This window comes from Cloeon dipterum, chromosome X (assembly GCF_949628265.1).
Source record: "Cloeon dipterum chromosome X, ieCloDipt1.1, whole genome shotgun sequence".
NCBI lineage: Eukaryota > Metazoa > Arthropoda > Insecta > Ephemeroptera > Baetidae > Cloeon > Cloeon dipterum.
Genome location: NC_088790.1, coordinates 11,161,300 through 11,186,877, shown reverse-complemented (window position 1 = coordinate 11,186,877; position 25,578 = coordinate 11,161,300). Strand labels below are relative to the sequence as shown.

At 39.8% G+C, this 25,578-nt stretch overlaps 6 protein-coding genes across 9 annotated transcripts; 3 read left to right on the top strand and 3 right to left on the bottom strand.

Annotated features, from left to right (window-relative positions):
* Window positions 1–1,740: 1,740 nt before the first annotated feature.
* Window positions 1,741–5,681, bottom strand: LOC135947289 (purine nucleoside phosphorylase-like). The gene is made up of 6 exons (XM_065496021.1): window positions 5,425–5,681; window positions 3,756–3,859; window positions 3,461–3,639; window positions 2,817–2,992; window positions 2,541–2,725; window positions 1,741–2,203 (listed from the first exon to the last, which is right to left on the bottom strand). The coding sequence occupies exons 1-6, from the start codon at window positions 5,493–5,495 to the stop codon at window positions 1,992–1,994; spliced, it is 927 nt and encodes a 308-aa protein (XP_065352093.1). The 5' UTR covers window positions 5,496–5,681; the 3' UTR covers window positions 1,741–1,991.
* A 2,710-nt stretch (window positions 5,682–8,391) lies between these two features.
* On the top strand, window positions 8,392–10,773 carry LOC135947286 (xylose isomerase-like). Of its 4 annotated transcripts, none has more exons than XM_065496014.1 (9): window positions 8,392–8,549; window positions 8,610–8,873; window positions 8,924–9,089; window positions 9,257–9,289; window positions 9,493–9,698; window positions 9,758–9,986; window positions 10,040–10,148; window positions 10,197–10,406; window positions 10,475–10,773. In XM_065496014.1, exons 1-9 carry the CDS (start codon window positions 8,468–8,470, stop codon window positions 10,637–10,639), a joined length of 1,464 nt encoding a protein of 487 aa, XP_065352086.1. In that variant the 5' UTR covers window positions 8,392–8,467; the 3' UTR covers window positions 10,640–10,773. The 4 variants fall into 4 exon arrangements, with proteins under 4 accessions (XP_065352086.1, XP_065352089.1, XP_065352090.1 ...); XM_065496017.1 differs by having other exon boundaries at window positions 8,393–8,549; window positions 10,239–10,406; XM_065496018.1 differs by lacking the exon at window positions 9,257–9,289 and having other exon boundaries at window positions 8,393–8,549; window positions 10,239–10,406.
* Window positions 10,774–10,777: 4 nt separating this feature from the next.
* On the bottom strand, window positions 10,778–14,700 carry l(2)k01209 (lethal (2) k01209). Its single transcript, XM_065496013.1, has 11 exons — window positions 14,550–14,700; window positions 14,285–14,445; window positions 14,042–14,224; window positions 13,879–13,985; window positions 13,533–13,703; window positions 13,404–13,475; window positions 13,097–13,348; window positions 12,827–13,036; window positions 12,142–12,327; window positions 11,919–12,084; window positions 10,778–11,507 (listed from the first exon to the last, which is right to left on the bottom strand). The coding sequence occupies exons 1-11, from the start codon at window positions 14,594–14,596 to the stop codon at window positions 11,359–11,361; spliced, it is 1,704 nt and encodes a 567-aa protein (XP_065352085.1). The 5' UTR covers window positions 14,597–14,700; the 3' UTR covers window positions 10,778–11,358.
* Window positions 14,701–14,729: 29 nt separating this feature from the next.
* tilB (touch insensitive larva B) lies at window positions 14,730–17,639 on the top strand. The gene is made up of 7 exons (XM_065496023.1): window positions 14,730–14,941; window positions 15,027–15,194; window positions 15,253–15,427; window positions 15,482–15,754; window positions 15,810–16,203; window positions 16,261–16,325; window positions 17,455–17,639. Exons 1-7 carry the CDS (start codon window positions 14,932–14,934, stop codon window positions 17,558–17,560), a joined length of 1,191 nt encoding a protein of 396 aa, XP_065352095.1. The 5' UTR covers window positions 14,730–14,931; the 3' UTR covers window positions 17,561–17,639.
* Rab10 (RAS oncogene family member Rab10) lies at window positions 17,577–18,815 on the bottom strand. Its single transcript, XM_065496022.1, has 4 exons — window positions 18,646–18,815; window positions 18,427–18,554; window positions 17,947–18,236; window positions 17,577–17,879 (listed from the first exon to the last, which is right to left on the bottom strand). The coding sequence occupies exons 2-4, from the start codon at window positions 18,551–18,553 to the stop codon at window positions 17,688–17,690; spliced, it is 609 nt and encodes a 202-aa protein (XP_065352094.1). The 5' UTR covers window position 18,554; window positions 18,646–18,815; the 3' UTR covers window positions 17,577–17,687.
* Window positions 18,816–19,977: 1,162 nt separating this feature from the next.
* LOC135947288 (protein lifeguard 1-like) lies at window positions 19,978–25,530 on the top strand. The gene is made up of 5 exons (XM_065496019.1): window positions 19,978–20,171; window positions 20,415–20,479; window positions 20,961–21,139; window positions 21,373–21,663; window positions 24,128–25,530. Exons 2-5 carry the CDS (start codon window positions 20,419–20,421, stop codon window positions 24,590–24,592), a joined length of 996 nt encoding a protein of 331 aa, XP_065352091.1. The 5' UTR covers window positions 19,978–20,171; window positions 20,415–20,418; the 3' UTR covers window positions 24,593–25,530.
* The last annotated feature ends 48 nt before the right edge of the window (window positions 25,531–25,578 follow it).

The following is a 25,578-nucleotide window of genomic DNA, read 5'->3' as shown; positions in this document are numbered from 1 at the left end:
GAGCAGATCGATCACAGATGGATCTGCTGTCAGCTGTGATCAGCTGGCAGTAATTGCTTGATTGAAAATTAATCTAAATTGTTTGTAAACAATGAATATGGATCTAAATGGTGATAATTAAGATAATTAATTTTAACTGAACCAATTAAAAATTGCATTTGCATATATGATTATTGCGAACATTGCTCTTTAAAAGGCATAACCTAAATTAAAAATTTAAACACTTAAAACCAAACAGCTGCAGTTAAGTGTAATTTCATTCTGATTTCTCACAATTACGTGTATATCAATTAAACTAAACTATTTATCACTAGATAAAGGTTAGAGGGCACATTTGAGACGGAGAAACACCAATACTTTGATTTTAAGATAAATTGACGCTATTCACAGCAGCTGATATTGTCTAGTTATAAAGACTAACAAATTTAATTAACTCATCTTAAATGGCACAAATAAATTATAATATTTTATTAATTACTAACCAACTATATTTAACTAAAACTAATTAAAAACCCCTGTGGAGTAAGGGGGAAGGGAAAGCAGCTAGATGTAACTTGTGGCGCCATATGGCGGGAGCTGCCACACCCCTTTTCCATCATCCGAAGTTAAAAAGGCGCGCAAAATTTAAATTATATATAAACTCATGCCCAGACTGCAGAAAACCGCGAAATTTTCAAAATTTGTCTCAAAAAACCGATATTTATAAAAATCGGTCAAAAATACTAAAATAATCGGGTTTTAAGCCTTAAAAATGGCCATAACCGGTTTCGGTTCCTCCGGCGGCCATTTTTTGCTCATCTGGAAATATCAACGTTGATATATCAGAAGTTGATATTTTTTCGGTGATATATCAAAATTTTGATATCTGAAATATCATATCAATATCAATTATCGATATTGACTTTTTTCAAAAGTGCACATCCCTATTGTGTACCATACCATGTGGCGGAGCAGTCTAGAAGTTGGGAACCACGCCCCTTTATTTAGACGTCATCCAGATTTGTGAGGTATCCGCGCCAAATTCGCGTGATCAAAAGTTTTGCACCGGTGTTGCGTCAAAAAAGAATAATTAATTTAATCTGATAAATCAAGATTGTAACAAGGATGAAGAGAATAAGAATTTTGGTTACAATAACCGTAAATTTTATTCATTGAAATAAATAGAAACCAGAAATTCAACAAAAGAAGCTATGCAACCAGCGCAACGCCTATGTCCAGCAGGTTGCAGATAATCTATAATTATAAACTCGTTCTTATTGGTGTCTATTTTCAAGATGTTTTTTAAGCATGAAGCATGAAATGAAGCATAATACCATTAATATTTTAATGATTATTTCTTCTCATGGAAAACAATATAAAAATCAAAATCATATTAATTTACTTTTGATAATTAATAAATTTTCGATAAATTCCTATTCAGTCATGCTTTTTACAATGATTACAAAAATTTTAAAATTTCATTACTTAATGCGGCCGACCCTAAATTGTCAAATTGTGTATTCTTTAATTTGAGTCTTTTGTGCGACTTGAATACGTACATTAATATTGGATAGGCTTGAATATTACAATAAAGTACAGTTGCCCTGCTGATCCGTAATAAACCAAATTTGAATCTAAAGTCTTTGATATTCAGTCAGACTTTTAAATGCCATTTTGAAGCATGTGAGGAGTATATTCGCCTTGCTCTGTTTATAAATAATGTTTAATTAATGAAATTACATATAATATATAAGATCCCGCTTCTGTGTTATGTACATTTTCTTTATTAAAATATTATTTCATAAAATTTGTAAACCTCAACGATAAACCTAAAAATACGACCAAACAAATGTCATACACTTAATTACAACATGAGACAGCAAAGATATAATTTTGATGACAGCGGAATTTATCAATTTCATACCAAGCACCAGCTGTTACAAGCTTGTAAATATCTTCGCAAGGAGAGTTGATAAATTCGTCTTGTCGCGAGAACACGTCAGGTTTAAGTCTCAGTCCTTGATTGAGTCGAGGACAGGCACCAAGTCTCGAACGAAGTCGACAAGGACGTGCGCTTTTTCGCGGCCGGTGTCAATGACCTCTTGGTGGTTAACATTCTTGTCGCCGTCATAGGTGGTTGGACACTTGTTAGTGATCAGAGAGAAGGAGAAGACGTGCAGACCCAGGTAACGCGCCATCACCACCTCATGGACGGTGCTCATGCCTGCAATTAAATAAAAATTAAATAATTGGCTGTAATGATCAGCTCAAAAATATTTTTGTTTACAAAAGTCTTGCCCAAGGCTGAGATATTTAACTTATTTATCGGCTACTTTCAATTTGATATATTCATAGTAAAATTTTAATGCACAATGGTAACACAATGGTAGCCCCTTTTTTCAATATTATTTCATGCATAACCATTATGAACAGTTATCTTTTAGCTACATCTTTATCTGCGATTAAAGATACTAAAAATAGACTGGTTTTTGCAAATAGTGTCATCTCGGTCAGCTGTATACTGTACAAGATAAAAAAGGTGCTACAAAAACTTGACTTGCCTACGGCGTCCACGCCCTGAGATTTGAGCATTCTCAGCTCTGCCACCGTTTCAAAGTGTGGTCCTCCAAGAGCCGTGTAAACTCCTACGTGCTCAGGCATGTTTTTCTTCCTCATCTGCTCCTTCGCCGCTTTTACGAAGGCCGGATTATAGGCATTGTGCATTGAAAAGAATCTTGGCCCCCATCTAAACAGCACAAAAAAATTACCTTGTTACGTAACTATTTTTTGCTTTTAAAATAATTGCAGTTAATGAACGAAAGGCAAGGAACACTTACGATTCGTCATTTGGTCCAACTAGGGGCCCGTTTCCAGAGAAGCCCATGAGGTTGATGTGGTCATGGATGATCATGATGTCCCCCACGTTAAATTCAGCGTTGAGGCCTCCGGCAGCATTTGAGATTATCAGAGAATGGCAGCCAAGAAGTTTAAGCAGCTTTACCGGTAAGCAGCACTGGCAAAAGGAAAATTAGTTATCCTCGTAAGTCATTTAAAAAATAACTGCGTGTGCTATGATACAAACCACACAAAAAAATCGGAATTTGCTCATTTTCTCAGAGGTTAAATTAATTGAGCATTTAAATTTTGTTATAATATGAATCCTAATTAATCCTAAAAGTTATTTTAGTTTTCTTTCTATATAGTGTCTTTTCGTTATGAAAATACGAATTAATAATTTATAAAAAGAAATAGTCTTAAGTCCGTCATCAATCTCGTAAGCTCGATAACGCAATCCGCTCCATTTACCGCGTTCCGCGTTTATCTCCATGCAGTGCATTAATTAAGAGGGCGGCGTCTTAAACGTGTACCAAGAGCGCTGCACGCCATTTATTATTGCTCTCATCCGCACGCCAAGTATAATGCAAGTACATTATTTTAATCAACGTGAGCATGTGGTGCAGAGATAATGGGGCGTACTCACGGTGCCAATGTCGTATCCTTCGTAAAAGTGGAACCTGCCCTGCATGCACACGACCAGTACGTCATGGATGTAGCCGATGACGAACTGTCCGGCGTGCCCCTGAACGGTGGAGCGCGGGAAGCCCGGAATGTCCTTGTACGCGATGGTCACTGGGTCTTTCACAGCCTTTGTCACTTCACCTGTCATAAACAGGAGCCCAGTGTAAATTAGGAAAAAAACTAGAATGTATTAGTGCAGAGATAAAATTTTCAAAATTAGAAAATCTATATTTTTCAAATAAAAACAAATTTCTTACCTAATCCAGACCCGCAAATAATTCCAAGGGTAGGATGTGCCTTGAAGTGTTTGATTTTTTCTTCAATTAGAGCTGACATTTTCGCCACTTTCTCTTTCGTGTATCTATAAAGTTCAAAAAGAAAAATATTGAAATTTCCATTTGCGTGAGTTCCTTTTTTCTTTTACGTCTTAAAATATCCTTGCTTAAAAACATTTATCTTCAAACCAAATCACCTGAGTCAATTTGTGCTTTTAACTGGTGCAATTTGCAGTGATTGCCGAGCTCATTTTTTAAATTGGATAGTTACACCGGTTAAACAGGCCAAATAATTTACGCTTTTTAAATCTTTGGACGTGAAGCAATGTGCAACATATTTATTTTCTGTTTTTTCCACTACGCCGTAGGGCCAGACGCCATATCAATAATTATCTCCGGCATATTTATATTTTTCGTTTAACTTTGCCAAATAAAAAACAAACAAACAAACAAGGCGAATCTAGCATTGTGCACGCGTAGGAAAAAGGTTTTGCGACTTCTTTCCTTTTGCTCGCACATTGGCCTTGAAAAAGGACACATCATCTCTCGTCTTTCGTCGGTCACGTCGCGCGGATAATGTGGAAGGCTCGCGGTCACTGGTCCAGCGAATGAGGAGCGTGGAACACGGAGGTGTGTCTCCGGCCTCTTTCGTCGCTCCGTGGCGGGAGGGGAAAATGAAAGATATAGACAAATTCTTCGCCTGATTTGCTCAACAACACCTTTCTTACAATTTGAAGCCTTCAAAACTGCTAGCATATAAACCACTAATTTTTAAATTTTACGCTTGGCAAAAATTGTTTTGTTTAAATTTCAATAAGAGGCAGAGCGTGTTCACCTTATATTATTTCTAAAATACTGTTTCCCTGGTCACATGATCACCGCTAATATTTTTAATATTTTTTTAAAATAGAGTTAAATCAGCATAACTCTTACGTGGTTTATTTTCTTAGTTTTTAGGGAAGGAAACATTTTTAAAGTGCAGGAAAGGTTTTTTCGTTTTTTTTTCATTGAAACGATTGATTTGAAATAGCTTTCAGTCAGGAGAAACAGTCCTCTTGATATGCAGATGCCTACAGTTTATCATCCTATGGCAGGGACACTCATTTTGCTAACTTTCATAATTGAGAGAAAAAGGTTACGATGCATTGCTGTTGTTGCCACTTTTAATCGCTTTATATAGAGCAGTGGTAATACGAAGATTTATTCTATTCACCGTTATTGCAAGCGGAAAAGTGCGCGGCGCATTTGTCGGTAAGGGAAGTCTGATTACAAGCGTGAATAGAAAATATCGTCCATTCATCTCGTATGACGCGAGTATGAAATTCGTTCGCTTCGAGCTTCAATTGCGGCCTTGACTGCCTGCTTCTGTGTTATCTCTACGGACACCGCTGCTTTGCATATTTGGCAGAAGACGAGCAGTGTGAAATTTTTCCCGATTTGGGAGATGTTTGGGATGTTTGTCAGAGGCAGGGTATGTTGCGGTTGAAGAGGCACTGAGTCATGTGACGATAAAAGTCAGCAGTTTCGTGGTTTTGGCGAGAACAAGCCGAATAAGCAAAGTTGCACCATAAAATGTAGCAGCAGAAAAATTAAATTGTTTTCAAGTTCAGGACTAAAAAAACTTAATAAAACAAAATTAAATTTAACTCACTCATGATTTCTGGACGGATAGGTCGCGTTGAAGGTGTTGGGGTAATCCACGATGTTTGGTTGCATGTACATATTGCCCTGCTGTTTTTATCTCTGATTGCTACTGACTGTTGAGGACGATCGGCGTGTGTCCCTCAGCTGGCTGTCGCACGACTGGACTGCTCCTGGACGACAGATGGAATGCTGACCAAGTGTGTGAGCCTCCACTCCGATACCAAGTCCCACGCCACTCTCTTTTTCTATCTCTCGCTCTTTGCGTAGACGTGAAAACAACTATACTAGCTGCTTCCCTTCCAGCCGCAACACACACGCCTCCGGAGTACGAATTCGAAACAATTAGTAGTGGCGAGTGTGTGTGCGGAGCTTCACCTTCTTTATCGCCGTGTTTATGAGATGATAAAGACCTTTTCGTCACGTGCAATCACGACCTTGGCACGATGATTATTATTTTTTCGCAACGATCCCGGTCAACCGAGCGAGAGAGATTGATCCCTTGTTGTTTGCAATGTAGTATTAATAATTATTGTTTGCGGCCTGCTCTCCACTCCGACGTTTCGCTCTCACTACTTGCGTTAATAATGCGGCTGACACCGGGAGGTCGCAGAGGTCACGAGCCGTTTACTATTGCACGCGTTCGATTTCTTCCTAGGGACGTTGTCCACGGAGATTAATACGTCACGTGACGCAAAAGAAGGACGTCGGATGTTGTTGTTAATAGATGCTCTTGGCATGACGGAAATTCGATTATGCAGACGCATTTTGACACTTCATCTTGCCGTCTATCCGCTGTTCGCCGGCTTGAAACGATTCCTCACTCTCGAGATCAATATAGTAGTAAATTTTGCTTTAAATAAAATCATAGAATGTGTTTTGTGATTTTAAATTCATAAACTAAAATGCGGGAACATTGCAAATTTTATATAGTTTTAGCAATTGGAGATGTCGTAGACAGTTGAAATAGTTGATATTTTTTTTAAAATAAGGGAAACTGACAGTCCTGTGATATACTCATTTCGACCCGTGGCTTTTTAAAACACAAGGCAAACGTTTGGAATATATTCTGTAAGAATCTGAAAAAAAGAAAAATAAAAGCATTTATCAATATCTAACGTTTTAATTAAGCATTTAAGTGTGATGAATAGTTTAATGATCGGACTTTAGATTCTTTCCAGCTAATGGCTTTTGGAATAAGCTTAAGATATTGATAAATAATAAAATGTGTTTATGAGTCAGACGCGAATGATATGTAAGTTTAAATATGAGTGCTTTCTTAAAAAAATAAAATCCTGAAAAATTGCAGCTACAATGACACATGACTTCCTTCAGGAAATGTCTCGTCGGTGAAACTGACATGGCCGCAATGGAACGCATTATGGTGGGCAGAACAATGAGAAATGCGGACGGCGAACACCGACTATGATTCCTCCACGCGCACGCACTGACCTCGGAGTGCACTCGTTTGCATTCTGCATCGTGCAACAGTGGAATTCCTCCCATCCGCCATTAAATTGTTTTCGAGTTCCCAGTTTCCAAAATATTGCAAAATGCATGTGATATTAAATGTTGTGTAGTATAGGCTGTAGTATGGCGAGTGGTTGGGGTAGAAGTAACTTTTGTTTTTATTTCAGTCATCTCATGAGTTTCAGTGAATTGCTCGCTAATTAATGCCTAAACTTTTGTGATATATTATCATGTTTTTAAATGTTTGACCAATTATGGAGAAATAAACAGAATTGAGAATTGAAAGCCATACTGAAAACTCACATTCGCAAGGATATGCCATTGTATACAAATTTTTAGTTTCAACTAACTTTATCTCGGACGTGCTCACCGTAAAATATTTTTTTTTGCAGGTTTCGCTGATTAATTAAGCAATTTGGCACGACCGCGGGCGGTCGACTTACAATAATTATATGTTTCGCATAATTGAAAAACAATTCTTTTAATCGATCTTACACTGCCACAGTGAAAGAACGTAGTAAAAATCACTATCTTAAGCTTGCCTCCACTACTTACGTCATTGCAGCTGTATTAATGGCACAAAAAAACAATTGTATTTAATAAGTTCCATTGTGTATTTGCTCTCATTGCGACAAGTCAATGTTTGCAACAGATTTTCTTATTGCAGCGCTGTTAAAAGAATACGAGCAAACACTACCCATCAAGATAATTTGAGAATTTAAAAAACAAAACACTGCTGACGCGCTGTTTCCCTACTTGTTAAAATAGGAACCGCGCGGTGTCGGATTTAAAGAGGCAACTTGATATCAAATTTCTTTTACTATGCCACCAAAGGTCTTTAGCTGGCTTCCTCTTAGCGTGACTTCTCTAAGAAAAAGCGAAAGTTCGGTCAAAATTTTGTGTATATATAAACCAACCGATGACCTTAAAGAAAGAGCCTGTAGCGGATGATATTGGCCAGGGAATGGACAACAATACTTTTCACACCGTCAACTTTTAGAACATGCAGGGCAAACAAAAGATTAGGAAACAACGACACGCCCAGGATTTTGAGTTTTGGCAGTCGCTTTTGTGTATGGTTCAGTTCTAATCTTGAATAAAATAATATATCAGTTTCCCTCACTCGCAGATGAAAGCTATATTTAACTTATTCCAGTTCTATACAGACCGAGTTAAGTAAAGCAGCGTAACTCGTCATTTAAAATAAAAGCTGATGTGCGCCGCATATTCATTCATCTCGCCGTTGCATTTGCATAATATAGACCTGCCGAGTACTCTATGGAGTGGTGGCCTGCGCCGAGGTGAAACACGATAATAGCCCCGCGTAGAGATGAGCAGTCTGAGGTGCACATAATATTTCCAGCAGCGGTGAGCACGCCTCTGGAACAGAGAGAATACGACACAGGGGTAGGCTGGCGTCTGCCTGGTATTGTCGAGTATCAGGTGCCGTCAGGTTTGCCATTGTCATTCATGGCCTGCGAACAAAGCCTGATGCAGCGCACCGTGGCGGCATTTTTCGATAAAACCAAAGGCGCGAGCTGCACCGGCACAGTCCTGCGGCACCCTCCCGACGGATCAACAACATGTACACCCAGCACCAGAAGAGGCAGAAGACTTACGGAGGAAGGCAGACTCCTGTCACCGACTCTTATGAGTTCTTCCCAGGTTTGCCGAAAAAAGTTTGACGCGCGTGTTTCACCTGTACTCATCAATGATTTCCGGCAGGAGTCACCCGGGTCGAGTACCGTCCCGGTGCGAGTGCGGAAGACTCGCTGTGCTTCCGTCACTACAACCCCTCCGAACGGGTGCATGGCCGTACCATGGAGGAGTGGTTCCGCCCCGCGGTCTCATATTGGCATGCCTTCAGCTACCAGGGACTGGACCGCTACGGCATGCCCGCCTTCATCCGTCCATGGGACGAGGCCCCCAACTCCCTGGAGGCCTGCAAGAGGCGTGTCAGGGCGGCTTTTGAGTTCTTCTCGAAACTTGGTACGAAGACACCTCACTATTTCTCGTGTCATTAATCGCGATCCCGACAGGTGTGAGGTACTGGACTGTCTTCGACCGCGACCTGACCCCAGAGGGCTACACCTTGGAGGAATCTTTCCAGCAGCTGGATGAAGTCATCGACCTGGTGCAGGAGTTGCAGCAGCGCACCGGAATCAAGCCCCTATGGTTTGGCTGCAACCTCTTCTCTCATCCCAGGTAAGCGCACATGTTACATGTTACTAAATTTTGAGCGAAATTAAATGACAAAACATGACACTCCATGGGATAAACGCTCACAACAAAAATTAAAATATTTTTGAAACCAACATACACACGCAAACCAAAACACTGCAAGGATCGTGCCACTCGTTTTTTCTTTACAGATCATACGGTGAATCCCATGCACATCAAAGATGGTAAATGCATGCCTCAGTTTTCGACTAGGGCACTGCCCTCTGTAAAGACCGTCTTTCAAAACTCTGAACAAATTTTAGCAAAAACTTGATCACTTTTAATGCACTAAACAAATACTCGCGGGAAACATTGACTAGAGCACGAAAAAATGCCTAGATGTTTTGTTGAGGGCAGCGCCTAAAAAACTGGATGCGCATCCTTTCAGGTATGCCAACGGCGCCGCCACCAACCCTGACGCCCATGTCGCCGCCTACGCCGCGGCCCAGTGCAAGAAGGCCTTCGACATCGCCATGAAGCTGGGCGCCGAGAACTTCCTTCTGTGGGGCGCCAGGGAGGGCTACCACAACCCCATGGTCGCCGACCTGCCCAGGGAGATGAGGAACTACGCCAAGTTCCTCAAAATCGTCGCAGGTACGTGGTGCCCTGAGTGAATGTTAAACGCATTCCTTTGAGACGCTGTTTGCCCTCAGACTACAAGGACAAGCACGGCTTCAGGGGTAACCTGCTGATCCGTCCCGGACCCCACAGGGAGAGTCGCTTCTATAACTCGGAACACCGCTATGAGAGCGAGGACTGCGACACCTTTGGCAGGTACGACTACGACGCCATGAGCACCTTGTGTCTGCTCAAGCACCACGGCCTTGAGCGGCAGTTCAAGCTGCACGTGTACCCTGGCAGGGACCACCTCTTCGCCTCTGCGTGAGTTTTGACCTGAATTTTCTGAAAGCCTGACCTAAACCCCGTCCCGACAGCATGGGCTACCTGGGCTGCATCGAGTACGAATCATACCACGAGGAGTACTTTGGTGACTTTCGCTACAACGGCGAAACCACCGTCATGATGAAGAACTTCATCGACCAGGTAAGTTTGACCTGAAAACCTGAGCTTCCACTGATTTTGCCACATTAGGCCTCCGTGTCGAGTACTGATTCCGAATATGACGAGTTTCAGGGTGGCATCCAGCCTGGCGGCGTCTCCCTGGCCCTGCGCCCTAGACGCGAGTCCCACGACTTCAGGGACCTCTTCCTGATGTACGTGCAGAGTCTGGACACTCTGGCCAAGGGACTGAAGACGGCCGTCCGCCTCACCAGCGAAGGACACTTTAGCCGACACTTGCAGGTAACCCGTCAGTATATCCCGTCGAATCAAGGTTGATTTTAGTTCTCTCCGGTCACCTACCCTTGCAGCAGCGATATTCTGGCTACCAGTCCGGAATTGGGGCGAGACTAGCCAGCGGGGAGGCGAGCCTGGAGGAATGCGACGAGTTTGTGAAGCGCCACGGAGAGCCCAACCCCCCGTCGGCCCGCCTCGAGCACTGGAACTCGGTTTTCCGCTATTACAACGAGCACTAAGACGCGGCATCAAGCAATTTTGTTTCTTGGTTTCGGAAAATTGTATTTGAACATGCTGTTCTAGCGACACACTGCTTGGCGCTTGTTGAAGATGCAAAATAAACACGTTGATGGGGTTCAATTCAAATTTCAAACCACTTTGTTTTCATCTTTTCAAGTACACATGTCCTTTTAATACCGTTATCCAGCCACAAAAGATGGAAAAGAGGATCGGTCAGATCGAGAATCTTTACATAATAATACTCTACATTGCGAAAACTCTTGAGTGCGTTGGAGAAAACGCCAATTGAAGAGTGATTTTAAAAGTGATTTTTAAGTGAATTTCAGATTGATTAGTTAAAATTTTATAAAAAAGTGACCATAAATTTTCCTGTAATAGTTTTTGTAATTCTTTCGCTTAAACTTAGGACATTTTCTCAATTAGAGGACAAAAAAATATAATTAAATTCAACATAAAAGAATAGCAACTTTGGCTTCTTGGAAATTAAAATAGTTTTAAAATTAAAAGATGTTAAAGCGCATGATATCGACCGCAAATAATCCAGCGCCTGATTAACAAAATAATCCAAAACAATAAAAAAAGATGAGGCAAACGTAAACCATTATGCTAAAAAATGGCACTCAAGAGTTAGAGTTAAGGAACCAATACGACAAGTTAAAATGGTAAACATTAAATAAATGACTCAACCTAAAAGCAGCAAGACTAGGTTGAAGTCCTCTCACTGTTCCAGAGACGGTTCGGTGCCGAAGTATCTGTCACCAAAGTTGCCAATTCCTGGCATCACATAGAACTTCTCGTTGATCTCTGGGTCGACAGCTGAGGTGACGATCTTTACTTGGGGAAAAGCGTATGCGATAGAATGGATTCCTGAAACACAATAGAATAACACATGTTGCTTTGTTGTAATTTTCAATTTATTTATATGATGGCTTGCTTTGGGGAAACAGAATTGATTTTACTGCATGCATATATATTACTAATTGTCAGCAAAGAAAACATGATTATATTTAAATTTTATCATATATCATGGTGTAACCGACTTTTAACTTTTATCATTTGTACCCTTTAAGCTGATAAATAAAAAATACTCGGTTGATAAATTCATCAAGCTAAATTTGCTTTTCAAAAACTTGAATATGTTACCAGGGGCATTAATATTCTCATAGGGTTACGTTTAACAAATTTCAAGAGATTTCTCCCACTACCAGAGTAAGTCCCATACCTGATTTTAGGTATTTAAAAGTAACGCTAACACCATTGAGCAGGAAAATAATTTACCAATTTCAGCCATGAGGAGGGAAACAATCATGATGTTCTCCTCTTTGACCTCGTGGTCCAACAACACTCTAATGGCCATCATTGCTGCAGCGCCTGTGGCAACCGTGGCGTCCATTAGAATCACACGATAGTCCTTTATGTCTTTGGGTAGACGCAGGTAGAATAGCTAAAATACAATTTCCAGTAATTGCACGTTCCAGTATGGGAATGGCAAAAGAGATACCTCAGGTTCGCCTGTATCAAAGTTGGTTTGGATCAGGATTTTGCCAATTCTAATATCCTTGCAGACATCGCAAACTGCCTGTTCCATTGTTTCTCCGGCTCGTAAAATAGACACTCCACATATTTTGGTGCTGGACAGCCTCTTCCCTGAGTAGTTAATGCCCTGAGGAGTCTCCACTGTCACTTGCTGAGCAACAAAAGAAAAAAATTAAGAGCCTGTGATATTAAACGTCAACGATAAATTCACGCTTTTACCACATTGAAGCTGAATCATAATTATATTAAAGCTGGGTTACAATTCAATTTTTGTATTTATTGATTAATGCTGAAAATTGTTAACATTAAAAAAAAACGTGTTTTAATATTTATTATTACTTAAAATGGGAGTAACAGAATGTGGCTAGGACCAGTAAAATATAGTATTTTAAGAATCAAATAAAGAAATGAGAAATGCCATCTGCAATGCTGACTTGATTTCATATCTGTCAAACTATATTTGATTTCAAATCACTGTTATCTCCCTTGTGTGTCCACTACACTTTAAAGATTATTGAACAAGATATTAAAGCATAATTTCACGGTATTTTTCTCAAAAAATTTCAAGTAAAACCCAACTTTGATCAAGGTTATATTTCTGAATTTCTAAGTTAGACGTCTAACTCTTTCTAGATTAATAAGAAACTCACTTTAAACGGCAGCAGAGAAAGTGCATACTCGATGGTGAGCCGAATCAGTCGTTTAGAATAGAAAATGAACTCGTCTCTTGGCGTGTCCATGTTCCTGATGAAGGTGTGAAGCCCTTTGACTTGCGGCGTTGACGGCAAGGGGTACAGGTTATCAGGCAGCGGCTGGCCGCAGTAGGAGTGGGCAAGCTGCTCTCGCAGCTTGAATCCACGCTAAAATAAGACAAGAGGCGATTATTGTCAAAACAAGTAAATAACCTAAAAGTAACCTACCAGCTGGAGCTGCGTGTGCACATGCTGCACGACAAGGCTGATGGCGACCGTGTTTTCACCGCCCCGTGGGATGATGATGTCTGCGTGAACCATGGACGGCAAAATATAGTACTCGAAGGCCGGTTTCACGTATTTCTGGTATTGCTTCAGCACGCCCTCCAGGTCTCTACCTCTGATGGAAATGTCTCTCTTCAAGCGGCGTGCGAGACGAATGTCTGAGTCAGTGTCCACAAATATTTTCATGTCCAGCATCTAAAATATTTCATTTTAAACATTTTGCCCATATTTATCCGGAAATATTTCTCACCTTGAGAACTTTGGCATTATAGAAAGTAAGAATACCCTCGAAAATAATAACATTGGCTCCGTACATTGTTTTCTGTCAATCATAAATAAAATTTTAGTTTTCATTTGAAGGAAAAGAGTTCAAACAAACCGTTCTGCTTTCTCTTGAATGGGTCACGAAATTGTAAACAGGCACTTCCACTTTCTTGCACTCCTTGAGTTTCTGCAATGTTTCCGCCAGCAGCTCAAAGTCGAAGGCATCAGGGTGGTCAAAGTTGTACTCATTATTCTCGGCCAGTTCGTGTTGTTTTTCAGTCAACACCTAAATAACAGTTAAGTGATAACTTCAGGATGATTGGGTAATTAATGAAAACTTCAATTTTATCTTAATGCACTGTGGAGTTAAAACGTATCACAACAGCAAAATTAAAATGTGCTTTTAAGATATTTTTTCTAATTTTCATGAGCCTTATTTAGAGACAACAAAATAATCATACTTTGTAAAAGGAATCCATGCTCAGCAGGGTAACCCATGGCACATCAAGACTCTCGATGATCTTGGCAGCAACCGTGGTTTTGCCTGACGCACTTCCACCACAAATTCCTTGGACAGAGTTGAGAAATTAAGCGACGTGCTCAAAAAATAAATTAAAAATGTACCTATGACAAACGGTTCGACCTGCTGACCAGCACAATTGTACCAGGGTGGGCGTCCAGCTGTGTATATCGTCCTCGTGTAGCTTCTCAGGATGGACTCGGTCGACGTCTTGTTAGATGACTGCTGACTGTGCGACACCGTCCGCTGCCTGCGAGACCTTGGAGACTTGAGCAAGGCTGCCGCTGCTACAGACGGAAGATGAAAAACTGCTGCGTATTACGGTACTGCGGCTGATGTCAACTCACCTGCGGGTGCGAGGGGCGGGGGTGACGCCGAGGACTCATTCTGCAGGTGGTCTGGAGGTCGCGTTGGCGTCAGACGGTCGCCTTCAGGCCCGCGATGTTTCTTGCCAATTTTTTTGCTAGGCTTCTTGGACGCATCTTTAGTCCCCTCGTATGATTCGTCACTGCGGGAAAAGTGAGATTCGGTCAATACCTTCAAGCAATGCACGTGTCCAATTCGTGGAAGTAACGGGGTTGTTGCACCAAATCAGCTAGCCGGGAAAATTACCTGTCTGAGCTCGCAGAACTCGGAGGATCGGGAAATCGTGCTGCCATGGCAATCGCACCTGAGTGAGAGAAAACTTTTGAGTCTTGGCGCTGCTGATGCTTTAAAACTGTATAAAGGAGCTGAGTAAGATTCCATTTTGTTTTTATATAACAACTGCACACAACAGCTGGTTATTCATATCATAAGTTCCTTCAGTATGGCGTCTTGTCTACGGTCGCGATTTTTAGGGTTATTCCGTTATTCCAATCCATGTCCACAGGCACTGCTGTCGTTGTTATGACGACAATCAAAGTTTGCCACTCCAGCGCGGGAAACGAGAGTTCTAAAGTTCAACGATTTGTGGATTGAATAAATAATTCAATATTGAGGACACTAGGAAAACATGGTTAGAGGTGATCATTCTAATTACATACATAATGAAAATTTAGTTTATTTGAATAACTTTATTGCCCCTGCTATTTTTGAATAATTGGATAGTGACGAAGGAGTTGATTCAATCGAGGGCTGAACACAATGAAGGGATGCTCAGCAATTTGGAGGAACTTTCAATGCACATGCAGCATTTGGAAAAGCTGGAAATGTTTGACAAACTTTGTCGAAATCTCAAGATTCTGCTTTTACAAAACAACGTCATCCCCAAAATTGGCATGTTAAACAATAATTTTCCACTGAGTCCAATTATTTATTTAAAAAAATCTCGCAGAAAATTTAAACGCTTTAAAAAGGCTGCAACACCTAAACATCAGCTTAAATATCCTGGAGCGTGTTGAGGGATTAGAAGGTTGCGAATCTCTGGAGAAACTTGATTTGACGCTGAATTTCATCGGCGATCTCCTCAGCATGGAGACTCTACGAAAGAATACCAACCTACACGAATTGTAAGAAAAAGCCTCTGTCGAAAATTAAACGATTTTATCGGTTGTGAAATTTAGAACATTGAGAGGCAACCCGTGTAGCCGTTACAAGGGGTATAGGCACTTCGTAATCTACACCTTGCCTCAATTGCGCACCTTAGATGGAATGCCAGTTGCCCAAACTGAAGTGATCTTGGCGAGGCAAGAGATGGAAAACAACCAACTCAGGGACAACATCAAAAAGCAACAATCTGAATTCTTTAGGGAGTGGCAAAGTAGAGACAGGGTAAAAAGTTTGGACGAATACCTGGCTGAAGCAGGGGAGGAGAATGAAGATGAGACTCTGCGAAAGTACATCTAGAAATATAAAACTACGGTTGAAGCGAATAACAGATTTTAATTTCAGACTCTGGTCAGAAAAGGGGAAAGACTCACCGGAATTAAGGATTTTGATGTCTGAGCTCAGCTTACGGCAGAGTAAAAAGGACGAGAAACCGAAATCAGAGAAAAAGGAACGAGCGCTTTTCAACAGCAAAGGCAACCCTTTAAACGTCAATGATTCGAATCTGAAATTTGAACTGACCGAGGATCTGGCCCAGAGCTGTTTGGTTTTGAAAATTTTTCTAGCAAAAAGCTTTGACACCTCTGACATGGACGCTGACATCCAACCTTGGTATATTCGAGTGAGCAACAAACGAGGAATCATCTTCCAAATCACCCTGCTGCACGAGGTTTGCCCCGACAAAGCCAAGGCGGAGCGTTCCCTTGCAACAGGAAATCTCATTATCACAGCACCGTTGGTACAAACAAAATGTAACGCAACACTCTTAAAGTTAGGTAATAAAAATATTTTTCAGGCCCAAGAGCTCCTGGTCTCACAAAAGACAGATGATTTTGAAAGGTTTAAAAATTTCAAGATCAGGTAATAGTAATACTTAGAAAATGATTTTTGAGACGTGATGGACGTCTTAATTTAGTAGACGTTTCTTCTATTATTTTTTATGGCAATATAATGGTTGTTGTGTTTTTGTGGGGTAAATTCTGGGGGTGGGGAGGGTGGAGATGAGTCCACCCGGCGTTATTACATCTGCCGAGGATGCTGACTCTTCTTTCAACATTCTTTTAAATAATAATTCCCCTCACAGTTTTTTCGGCAGTTAATACATTAAAACGTATAATTATCATGGGTTTGATGACAAATATTGCGTTCTAGATGATCAATAATTAAATTGATGCATCTAAGAATATTTTAGTAAATTTTACGATTCATGACTTCAGATACCCAAACACGAAAACCCAAAAAAAGTTCAATTTTGGACCTTAAACGAATATGCAAACCAAAAAATCAGATGGTGTGAAATTTGTGCTCATTCAGTGCCTTGAGCTTGAACGAAATATTAGGCGAATTATTCAAAATCCCAAAACGCAAACCCTTATAAATACTAGCAAAGCTTGAACAGCTAACAAAGCTTCATTTATTTTCTTGGACTCTACTTATTGGTCTATGTATATCAAGAGCTTTAAGTAGTGGCGTTTGACGTAAAAATAACACGTTAGGAAATTGGGGTATGGACTACTTGCATTTTGCTGGGTTCCTTCAAACCAGCGAACACAAGCAATACGGGAAAAACAGAAATGTGGTACTAAATATATATAATGGAACAGAAAACGTGTTAAAAGACCAGCTCGAAATAATGCCTACACACCAGGCGACGAAAAATTTCAAACTTTCGAAATCGTCTCTGTCGTCATTATTTAGTACATTCTGTTTATGTGCTGTAATAATGTCTAAATAATGCTTGCAGTAAATTCTTATGGTGCAATAATTATAAATTGGTTGATACATTTACATAACTTGAACTATTCAGCTTAAATAATTTAAACAGCTATCATTCTAAATGCATTCAAAATTCTAAATGTCATTACTAACTGTTAGAAAGATGAGTCCCTAGCTATAAGGATTAATATTATGAAAAATAATATTAAAAATCATTTTACAAGCGATGTTTTCATAATTATTTTAGATATCTAGGCTTAAATTTAAATTTCAGCAAGAAAAATGCGATTGAAAACGTGACTGTCTACGAGTCTACAGACATTCCACAAGAAGTGGCGATCGACCTGTCAGAAGTGCCAGAGCTGGAGGAAATCGAGTGAGATGGAAAACGCAGAATTGTCCAGTTAGCGAATTTATTTTGTAAGCAAATTATAGTAATAATATTAAATGATCAATCAATAGTTATGGTTTGACTTGTGCACACACAATGAGTCAGTCTGTGGTACCTCAACAACACCGGTTGGCCGTGCTGCGCTCATTGGCCTTCTTGTCCACCGCCACACGGTCGGTTGGCTCTTGCACGACTCGGCCAGCCGTCTTGTCCAAAATCGCCGAAGCCAGCTCGTGGAACGCGGACTCAATATTGATATTTGCCTTGGCTGAGGTTTCCATGAAACGCACTCCATGCTCTCGGGCAATCTTGAAAAATAATTTAAGATAAAGATTTCTCTCTCGTTATCTTATGATAAAAATTAATTTGACTTACTGCTTCTCCTTTCTCCTTGCTAACCTGCCTCCTGTCTTCCATGTCACACTTATTTCCGAGGATCATCTTCTCAACATCCTCATTGGCATGTTCATCAATGTTGCGGAGCCACTTTGCAATATTGTCAAAACTCTTCTCATTGGCTATATCATAGACTAGCATGATGCCCATGGCACCCCGGTAGTACGAGGTGGTGATTGTGTGAAAGCGCTCTTGGCCTGCAGTGTCCCAGATCTGCAGCTTGATCTTCTTGCCCCGCAACTCAACAGTCTTGATCTTAAAGTCAATCCCTAGAAGGAAATAAAACATTTGAAAATTTGCGGCAAACAAGAGCACACGTGACAAGCTCCGTAATATGTATATTTATTTCTCGTTTGGTTGGAGACATAATCATAAATCAAAGCCCACGCAAAGCCGTGAGCAACCCTGTTGATTCACGGAAGCTCTCAGCACGTCAGCCTGGACGCCGCTGCCACTTACCAATGGTGGAAATGAAGGTGGTGGTGAAGGCATCGTCCGAAAAACGAAACAAGATGCACGTCTTGCCGACTGCCGAGTCGCCGATCAGAAGCAGCTTGAACAGAAGGTCGTACGTCTTCTTGGCCATTCTGCAAAGATGAGAAATATTGTGCTGTCAAGGCCATCGCATTTCTCGGGATCGATTTTGCAGGCGGTGCACGCGCTCTCTGCAAATTTTACCTCGGGTGATGTTCGGGAACACGCGGAAAGTGAAGTTAAGCGTCAATCCAGGTCATAGCGGTCAAAAATCCGGCGAATTTCGCAGAAATTGGTCCGGAGAGCGCACAACAACTAACCAACACCTATTTTTCTCCTCCTTCCCTTGGCATATAATGGGCAAGGCTGCCAACATGACGCACACAATCATCGTCTGTCAATTTCAGGCAGAGCACATCAGAGCTGGATGCTGACACATCGATGAGCGGGGCATAGAGCGGGCTCGATAACAGCAGGAAAGGAAGAGGAGTGATACAAATTTTAAGCAGAACAACTATTATCTTTTAGTTGAATGAATGCAGTGCAGAGAATAATGAAAAATGTGTTTTTTTTTAAAAAAAATGCATTGCTGCATCTGGAGCATGAAATTTGAGAAAAAAGTGAAATAAATATTCCTCTCACCTCTCAGTTCCAAATATTTGATCTTTCTCAATTTTTTTTTATAAAATTTTTAGCTTTATTTTTCAAGTTCTAAAAAAATGCAAACTATTTTTTAAAAAAGCTCAACAAGGAAAATTAACAAAATATTACAGTTTAAATTAATTATTAGGTTTGTTTATTCTCACTTAAAAAATACATACATACATATTAAGTTTTTGTCAATCATCACACAAAAATGAAAAAATCGTAGAAAAATATACCAAAAAATAAGAATGGAAAAAATTGGTTTTAATTACCATAATTATTTCAGTTGTACACCATTGGTGCTTCTTTCTATAAATATTACCATATTATTATTAAACTTAAAAAGCAAAATTATGTATAATGTGATTATTTGCAGCTCATACGCATTGAATAGCGTTTTTCTCATTGTAAAATTATTTTTCATAGTAAAGTAATCATTTAATCAACATTTTATCAACATATAGTGCAAATTAATTTTAAGGGCTATAGGAATAAGATCAAGCACTTCTATGCGTTTTAAAAGTTAAAACGAGCAGTTGAATTTTACTTTATGTCGCAAGTATTTACGGTATTTACGATAGTATAATTTTTCGAGTTTTTCATTTTTCCTCATGAACAGCAAGAGTGCTCATCTCTCGTACACTTGAGTCATGAGTCATAATATTTCGAATATTTCAATTTGTGTTCATTTCCATTTCAGTCCAGTCGTTGGCTCATCTACCATCATCCCAAATGACTTAATAAAAATATTGAAATATTTAAAACACAAAATGCAGCCACCCTAAGACTGCCTTAGGACTGCCTGTAACAGTGTTACAGCTATTTATTTTTTCGATTTTTCAGTTTCCAGAATTACGCACAATGACGTAAGGTGAAATGTGTGGCAGCACTGCTCGTACGTCACGTGATAACGTGAGGCCAATCCCCTTTCATATAAGAAGCCCTCTGGAAAATCGTATCATCTGACCGTCCATTTCGCTGGGAAAGGTTTTCGTCGCAGTTTATTGCTATCTGGAAACCCTTAACAACACAGGGCGACTCTTCCAAGCGTCGACTCTTATCGCTTTCGTCGACTTTTGAACAAGGTAGGCTTCAATATGGTTCAATTTCAGGACTAAATCTTAATAGACGAGCCAAATGTTTGACACTGAAACAATTTTTCATTACAAATGTCTATGTAAATACCTTCACGGTTGTCTTTGTCGGACTTTGTGTCTATATTCCCTCATTGCTCTAGGGCATGCATGTTAAATAAATTTGGCAATTCCTTAATTTGACCCGCTCCTGTTTGTCTTGAGTCGTTGCTTGATCTCTTGCTTTGGTTGTAGGGTCATGAGTTGGCAAGTGCCGCCACAAGAACCTCCGCCGACTGGATTTTACCCTGGACAACAAGGTCAATTTTTATGCTTGCACTATTTTCGATCGATTTTTGTGTCCAAATTTCTGCTCTCTTTGCTTTTGCATGTTGTTGCACCCAAAAGAGATACATAGATGATAAGCTCTGGAAGCTTCCACATTTTTCCTTGTATGATATCATTTATGTACTAAAAGTAAATAGATGAGCGTAATCACATTATGAAAGAAGCCCAACAGTATGTTCTCCGCCCATCTGCATCGATGGAGTTGAAAACCACAAACATTTTGATAATAATAAGTAAACTTTTCACTCTTATTCGTTACATGTTTGTAAGGTTGCTGCTCAAGCTTAACAATAATAATACGATGTTACTTCCCCAATTTAATAATACAGTCAGTGCATTAGACTTTTTTATTGTTCTTCTTTTTTTCTAGTTACAACAATTTTATTTTAATTATTTCTTGTTTGTTACCGCTTTCACTTCAGATTTTTTTCTAAATGGTACCTTAATCTACAGGACCTCAGCCAGGTTTCTACCCAGGCCAGAATAACCCAGGTCAGGGATACCCTGGCCAAGGATACCCAGGGCAAGGCTATCCTGGTTACCCGCCGCAGGGTGGAGGCTATCCACCTCAAGGAGGCTATCCATCACAAGGAGGCTTTCCTCCACAACCCGGTTTTCCTGGTGCCCCAGGAGTAAGTTGCTATGTCTTATTTGCTCAAATAACGTTACAACTTGTTAATCTAATTACCTACCTGTTGGCAGCGTGAATCATTAAAATGACGGACTCATGTAGTTCCTTGTTAATCAATTCGGAATAATAAATATTGTTATGTAAGACCTGCTTGCGTAACAACTCATGAAAAATATCAAATACAGTCAATAACTTTTTCTAGATTTTTAAAATAATATTGTATTTTTTCTTTAGGGTGCTCCTTTCATACAACCCAGACCAGAGATGTATGGTGGAATGCATGACGCCGAAGACCCGCTTGCGGGCACCGGCGGCTTCGAGTTCTCCGACAAATCGATTCGACGAGGATTCATCCGCAAGGTGTACAGCATCCTGATGTTGCAGTTGCTAGTCACCTTCGGTTTCATCTCAATCTTCGTTTTCAATGAAAATACCAAGTTGTGGGCCAGGCAGAATGTCTGGATCACATACGTGGCCCTTGGAGTCACCGTTGTCACCATGCTAGTCATCGCCTGCTGCGGAGAGGTAATTTCAAATTTTGGTCCTTAACCTAATGAGATTGACACTAAGTTTAAAGATATGATTAACCTTTTGCTAACTTCATGGGTATGATTGGATTAAGTGGCAATTGGCTGGTGGAATTTGAATATAAGCTGTGTTTTCATCAACTAGGTCAGTTTTCGTAACTTTTCCAAGCTTAAATGGGATACCTATAGGTCATTATGATTGTAATCTTTAGGTTGCAAAGGTCTCTCTAAAACTTAAGTATCTCAAACATCTTTCTGAGCCTATAATTGAATGAGATGAGAGGTCAAAATATTTTGGTGGTGTGGGGAAATTGACTGCTGAAGAGGAAAATTTCATTATGAAGCTTTTTTTGACCGCTATTTGCGATTTTAGTTTCAAAATTTAAGTTTATTATGGGCTGACAGGGCAACTCTGCCCCAAATCAGCACAAATCCATAAAGTAATGATACAATTATATTATTATATATTATTTTATGTCCTCATATTTAAATCAAGAGGCCATTTTATCAGCTTTCAGAATAGTTTGTTTTTTGGTCTGCGATTTTGTATTCATAAGGTACAAGAAACGAAAATTGGAATTTGTTAACCTATCAAAGACGAAAAAATTCGCTCATTCATCGTTGAAAGTAGTCTTTTTAATTGAGCTAACTGTTTTCGACTATAAACTGCAGTCTTCATTACTAGGACAAACTCGTTTTATTGGTGGTTGTAGGCAAAATCTGCCTTAAGATACGCTCAGTCTCAAACAAAAATATCAATAGAAGTTGATTTTGCTTGCCCATATTTCATTATTAAAAATTGTCTCAGAATGGCTTTTACTCAAATTAACCAAAAACTATTTCAAACTAAGTTATTTATATTTGACATCATTTTCAAATCTCTTAAAAATATCAAATATATAAGATTAATATTTTTGTCACTAAACTTCGGTTACACTCACTTATTTTTGTTGGAACGTTGAATACCATCATTTTCCTTGTTGATAGTTAATCTAATCTTGAATTTCATTCGTCCCAGAGTTATGTTACAAGAAGGGAAACTCGTTGCTAAATAAATTTCAAAACAACACTCATCGCAATGAAAGACGTAGCAAAATAGCTAGTTTAAATTACTGAAGTAGTCTTTCACCGCAAAATTAACACTTATCTATCGCGGGAAACCGCATTTTTCTGAAGAAAAAAAACAATGCGTTGGAACTGTTTGTTCCATTATTTGTTTATTAGAAACTAATTTTTTTTGCTGCCAGCTTGTTACTCGAAAACAATGCTAGTGGTGGGGTTGAAAAACTTTTGCCAATAACTTGTGTGGTAATTACTGTTAAAGACAGTTGGTAAATTTAATATTCTCCACCCAGGCTTGCTTATTCTTGTTTGGCTAATAGATTGAAGCACTACCGGGTTGGTTCTCTCGATTCAGTTTTGATCTCTTTTAAGTTATCTCTCTTAATTTATCAGTGCCAACATAAACTAGCCTAAATCCCTATTAATAATTTAAGTTTTTATCGTGTCTTCTTAAAACAGTAGAATTGAGAGAGAGTTGAGCAGGGAGAATTTTATATAGCAGGGCAGCAGCACAAAAGTCATCGGTTAGGGTTGACGTCGTCTGTCTACGTAGATCAAATGGGTCTGGCTGAAATCAATGGGACTCATAACCACTACTCGTTTGAAGATATGAAGATTTTACACCCTAATAAATGAATTGCCTTACCGGCAGTTAGTTGTTGAGCGTTTTGTGGGGAACGGCAGTCGTTAACAGGGCTCTCAGTCAGGGTGTCCCTTGCCGATATCAAGGTGATGTCAGGCTGGTGATGGTAGCAGAACCCACGGAGTCGGCTCTCTGTTGTGGTGACTCTCTTTCAAAGTTGGGCCACTCAGAAGACAAGGGAACCAGCATCGGCTGTTTGCTTTGGCTAGCACCATTTTACCTTATTCTGGTAACTCGGGGGGGGGGGGGGGGTTACCCAGTAACCCAAACCCAGTAACCCCCCCTACTCAAGGAAGTTTGTGATTTTTTTCCAGCAAGGGAAATTGACAGGCTAGAATTCTACCCTTGGAAATGCACATCTTTTATGAGTTGATTTCCTTTTCTTTTGGTTTAAAAATTTAAAGGGTGTTACAAGAAAAACGAATGAAATTCTTACTTTTTTGAAACTTAAGGTTATATTAAAAACATAAATTAAATTAGCATTAAAAGTAGTATAAATATTTAAGGGTACAATTTTTAAACAATAAAAATTGATAGCTCATGCAACAATTTTCCTCATCACTAGACTGAAAACTTTGCGGTCTGGCGGTCTGTGTAAACATATTAGTTTGAACCCAATTCAGGCAAATAATTTGCATGTAGAACACACCATAAGTTCCCTTGTCAGTCAGATTAGCAAATTGTATTAGGATGAAATTCATTAATTAATTTGAGTTCTCATATTGATCCCATTCGTTTGTTCCTCTTTTTTTCTCAGATTCGGCGCAAGGCTCCAATGAACTTCATCTTGCTCGGCGTGTTCACGCTGGCCGAGTCGTTCTTGATGGGTGTGATCAGCTCTTTCCACCAAGGCGAGGCGGTATTCATGGCCGTGGGCATCACGGCTGTGGTGTGCTTGGCGCTGACGCTGTTCGCATTCCAGACCAAGTGGGACTTCACCATGATGGGCGGCATCCTGCTGGTGGCGGCGGTCGTGTTCCTGGTCTTCGGCCTGGTTGCCATGTTTTTCCCTGGCAAGACGATGACACTGGTCTACGCCTCGATTGGCGCGGTCCTCTTCTCTGTCTACCTCATCTACGACACCCAGATGATGATCGGCGGCAACCACAAGTACTCCATCTCCCCTGAGGAGTACATCTTCGCCGCACTCAACATCTATATGGACATCATCAACATCTTCATGTACATCCTCACCATCATTGGAGCGTCCTCGAGGGATTAATTTGGCTCCCAGCTTGATTTCCATTGTATTAATTTATAGCTTGATGAGAGTTGAACTTCTGGCAAATTCAGTTTTTTTTTGTACTTTGACTGATGTTATTTTAAAATGTAATTAAATATTAAAATCGCCCTCCCTAAAACTTAGCTGTATAATCGCTTGGAAATTTCGAGTTTTTCTAATTGTAATTCTTGGCTAGTTGTGAAGCGCTTTTCAGCTCCTCTATCAATTGCATGTGAAATTTTCCTACCACAAACTACTCTCTCTGTAATCCCTTTCTCTGCTAGGGCTAAGTCCCGAAATTCAATAAGGCTGATATGCTTTCTTATTTTGTTGTGGATTCTACCAGACGTCACATGGGCGTGTACAACTAAATCGCAAATATTCATGATGTAATATTATAGAGGCAATGGATATAATTCAGCAATCGAGTAACATGTAATTCTATTGGTGTGATGCAAATTGCTTTCAATGAGCACATATTTTGAAATTGTCTTATGATATGCTATGATATACACAAAGGTGCACCATCCAAGAATCGATGTTTACGTCTCATTACTCGAAATTGGGGAAATTTGGACCATGACGACAATATATACTCAAGATGCGCTTACTACCGCTACAATAAAAAACAAAAACAGTGTGTAGGTACTGTAGAGACATTAGGCGTCTAGCGGAAGTTGTGAGTAATAAGCCGTGATTAAAGCTTTCAATCAGTTATTGGTCCAGGTGTCCTTAATTGTCTCATTTTATGTTATCATCATCGAATACCAAAAGCCATATTCAAAGAATCGTGGCATTTTTAGTTGTAAGCTTAACAGGCCTTGTGTAATTATAATTCCCTTTTGTATATTTTGGTCAATATCATGAGTATTATTTCCTTCATTCTGGAGAAAATTGTATTTTCCCGTTTGATCTTAAATTAAATTGGATATCTTAAATTGCAGGTCGTTTCAATGAACAATATCCTCCTCTCATCTTCCGAATAT

Coding starts and splice junctions, on each gene's coding strand:
- LOC135947289 (XM_065496021.1), bottom strand. CDS start 5,495: ATGTACATGCAACCAAACATCGTGGATTACCCCAACACCTTCAACGCG. Junction 2,993..3,460: donor AAGGATACGACATTGGCACC/GTGAGTACGCCC, acceptor TCCTTTTGCCAG/TGCTGCTTACCGGTAAAGCT. Junction 2,726..2,816: donor GTTGGACCAAATGACGAATC/GTAAGTGTTCCT, acceptor TGTGCTGTTTAG/ATGGGGGCCAAGATTCTTTT.
- tilB (XM_065496023.1), top strand. Junction 15,428..15,481: donor AATACCAACCTACACGAATT/GTAAGAAAAAGC, acceptor TGTGAAATTTAG/AACATTGAGAGGCAACCCGT. Junction 16,204..16,260: donor TCATTATCACAGCACCGTTG/GTACAAACAAAA, acceptor AATATTTTTCAG/GCCCAAGAGCTCCTGGTCTC.
- Rab10 (XM_065496022.1), bottom strand. CDS start 18,553: ATGGCCAAGAAGACGTACGACCTTCTGTTCAAGCTGCTTCTGATCGGC. Junction 18,237..18,426: donor CACCTTCATTTCCACCATTG/GTAAGTGGCAGC, acceptor ATTTCCTTCTAG/GGATTGACTTTAAGATCAAG. Junction 17,880..17,946: donor GCAAGGAGAAAGGAGAAGCA/GTAAGTCAAATT, acceptor TTATTTTTCAAG/ATTGCCCGAGAGCATGGAGT.
- LOC135947288 (XM_065496019.1), top strand. CDS start 20,419: ATGAGTTGGCAAGTGCCGCCACAAGAACCTCCGCCGACTGGATTTTAC. Junction 20,480..20,960: donor ATTTTACCCTGGACAACAAG/GTCAATTTTTAT, acceptor CTTAATCTACAG/GACCTCAGCCAGGTTTCTAC. Junction 21,664..24,127: donor TCATCGCCTGCTGCGGAGAG/GTAATTTCAAAT, acceptor TTTTTTTCTCAG/ATTCGGCGCAAGGCTCCAAT.
- LOC135947286 (XM_065496014.1), top strand. CDS start 8,468: ATGTACACCCAGCACCAGAAGAGGCAGAAGACTTACGGAGGAAGGCAG. Junction 8,550..8,609: donor CTCTTATGAGTTCTTCCCAG/GTTTGCCGAAAA, acceptor GATTTCCGGCAG/GAGTCACCCGGGTCGAGTAC. Junction 10,407..10,474: donor ACTTTAGCCGACACTTGCAG/GTAACCCGTCAG, acceptor CTACCCTTGCAG/CAGCGATATTCTGGCTACCA.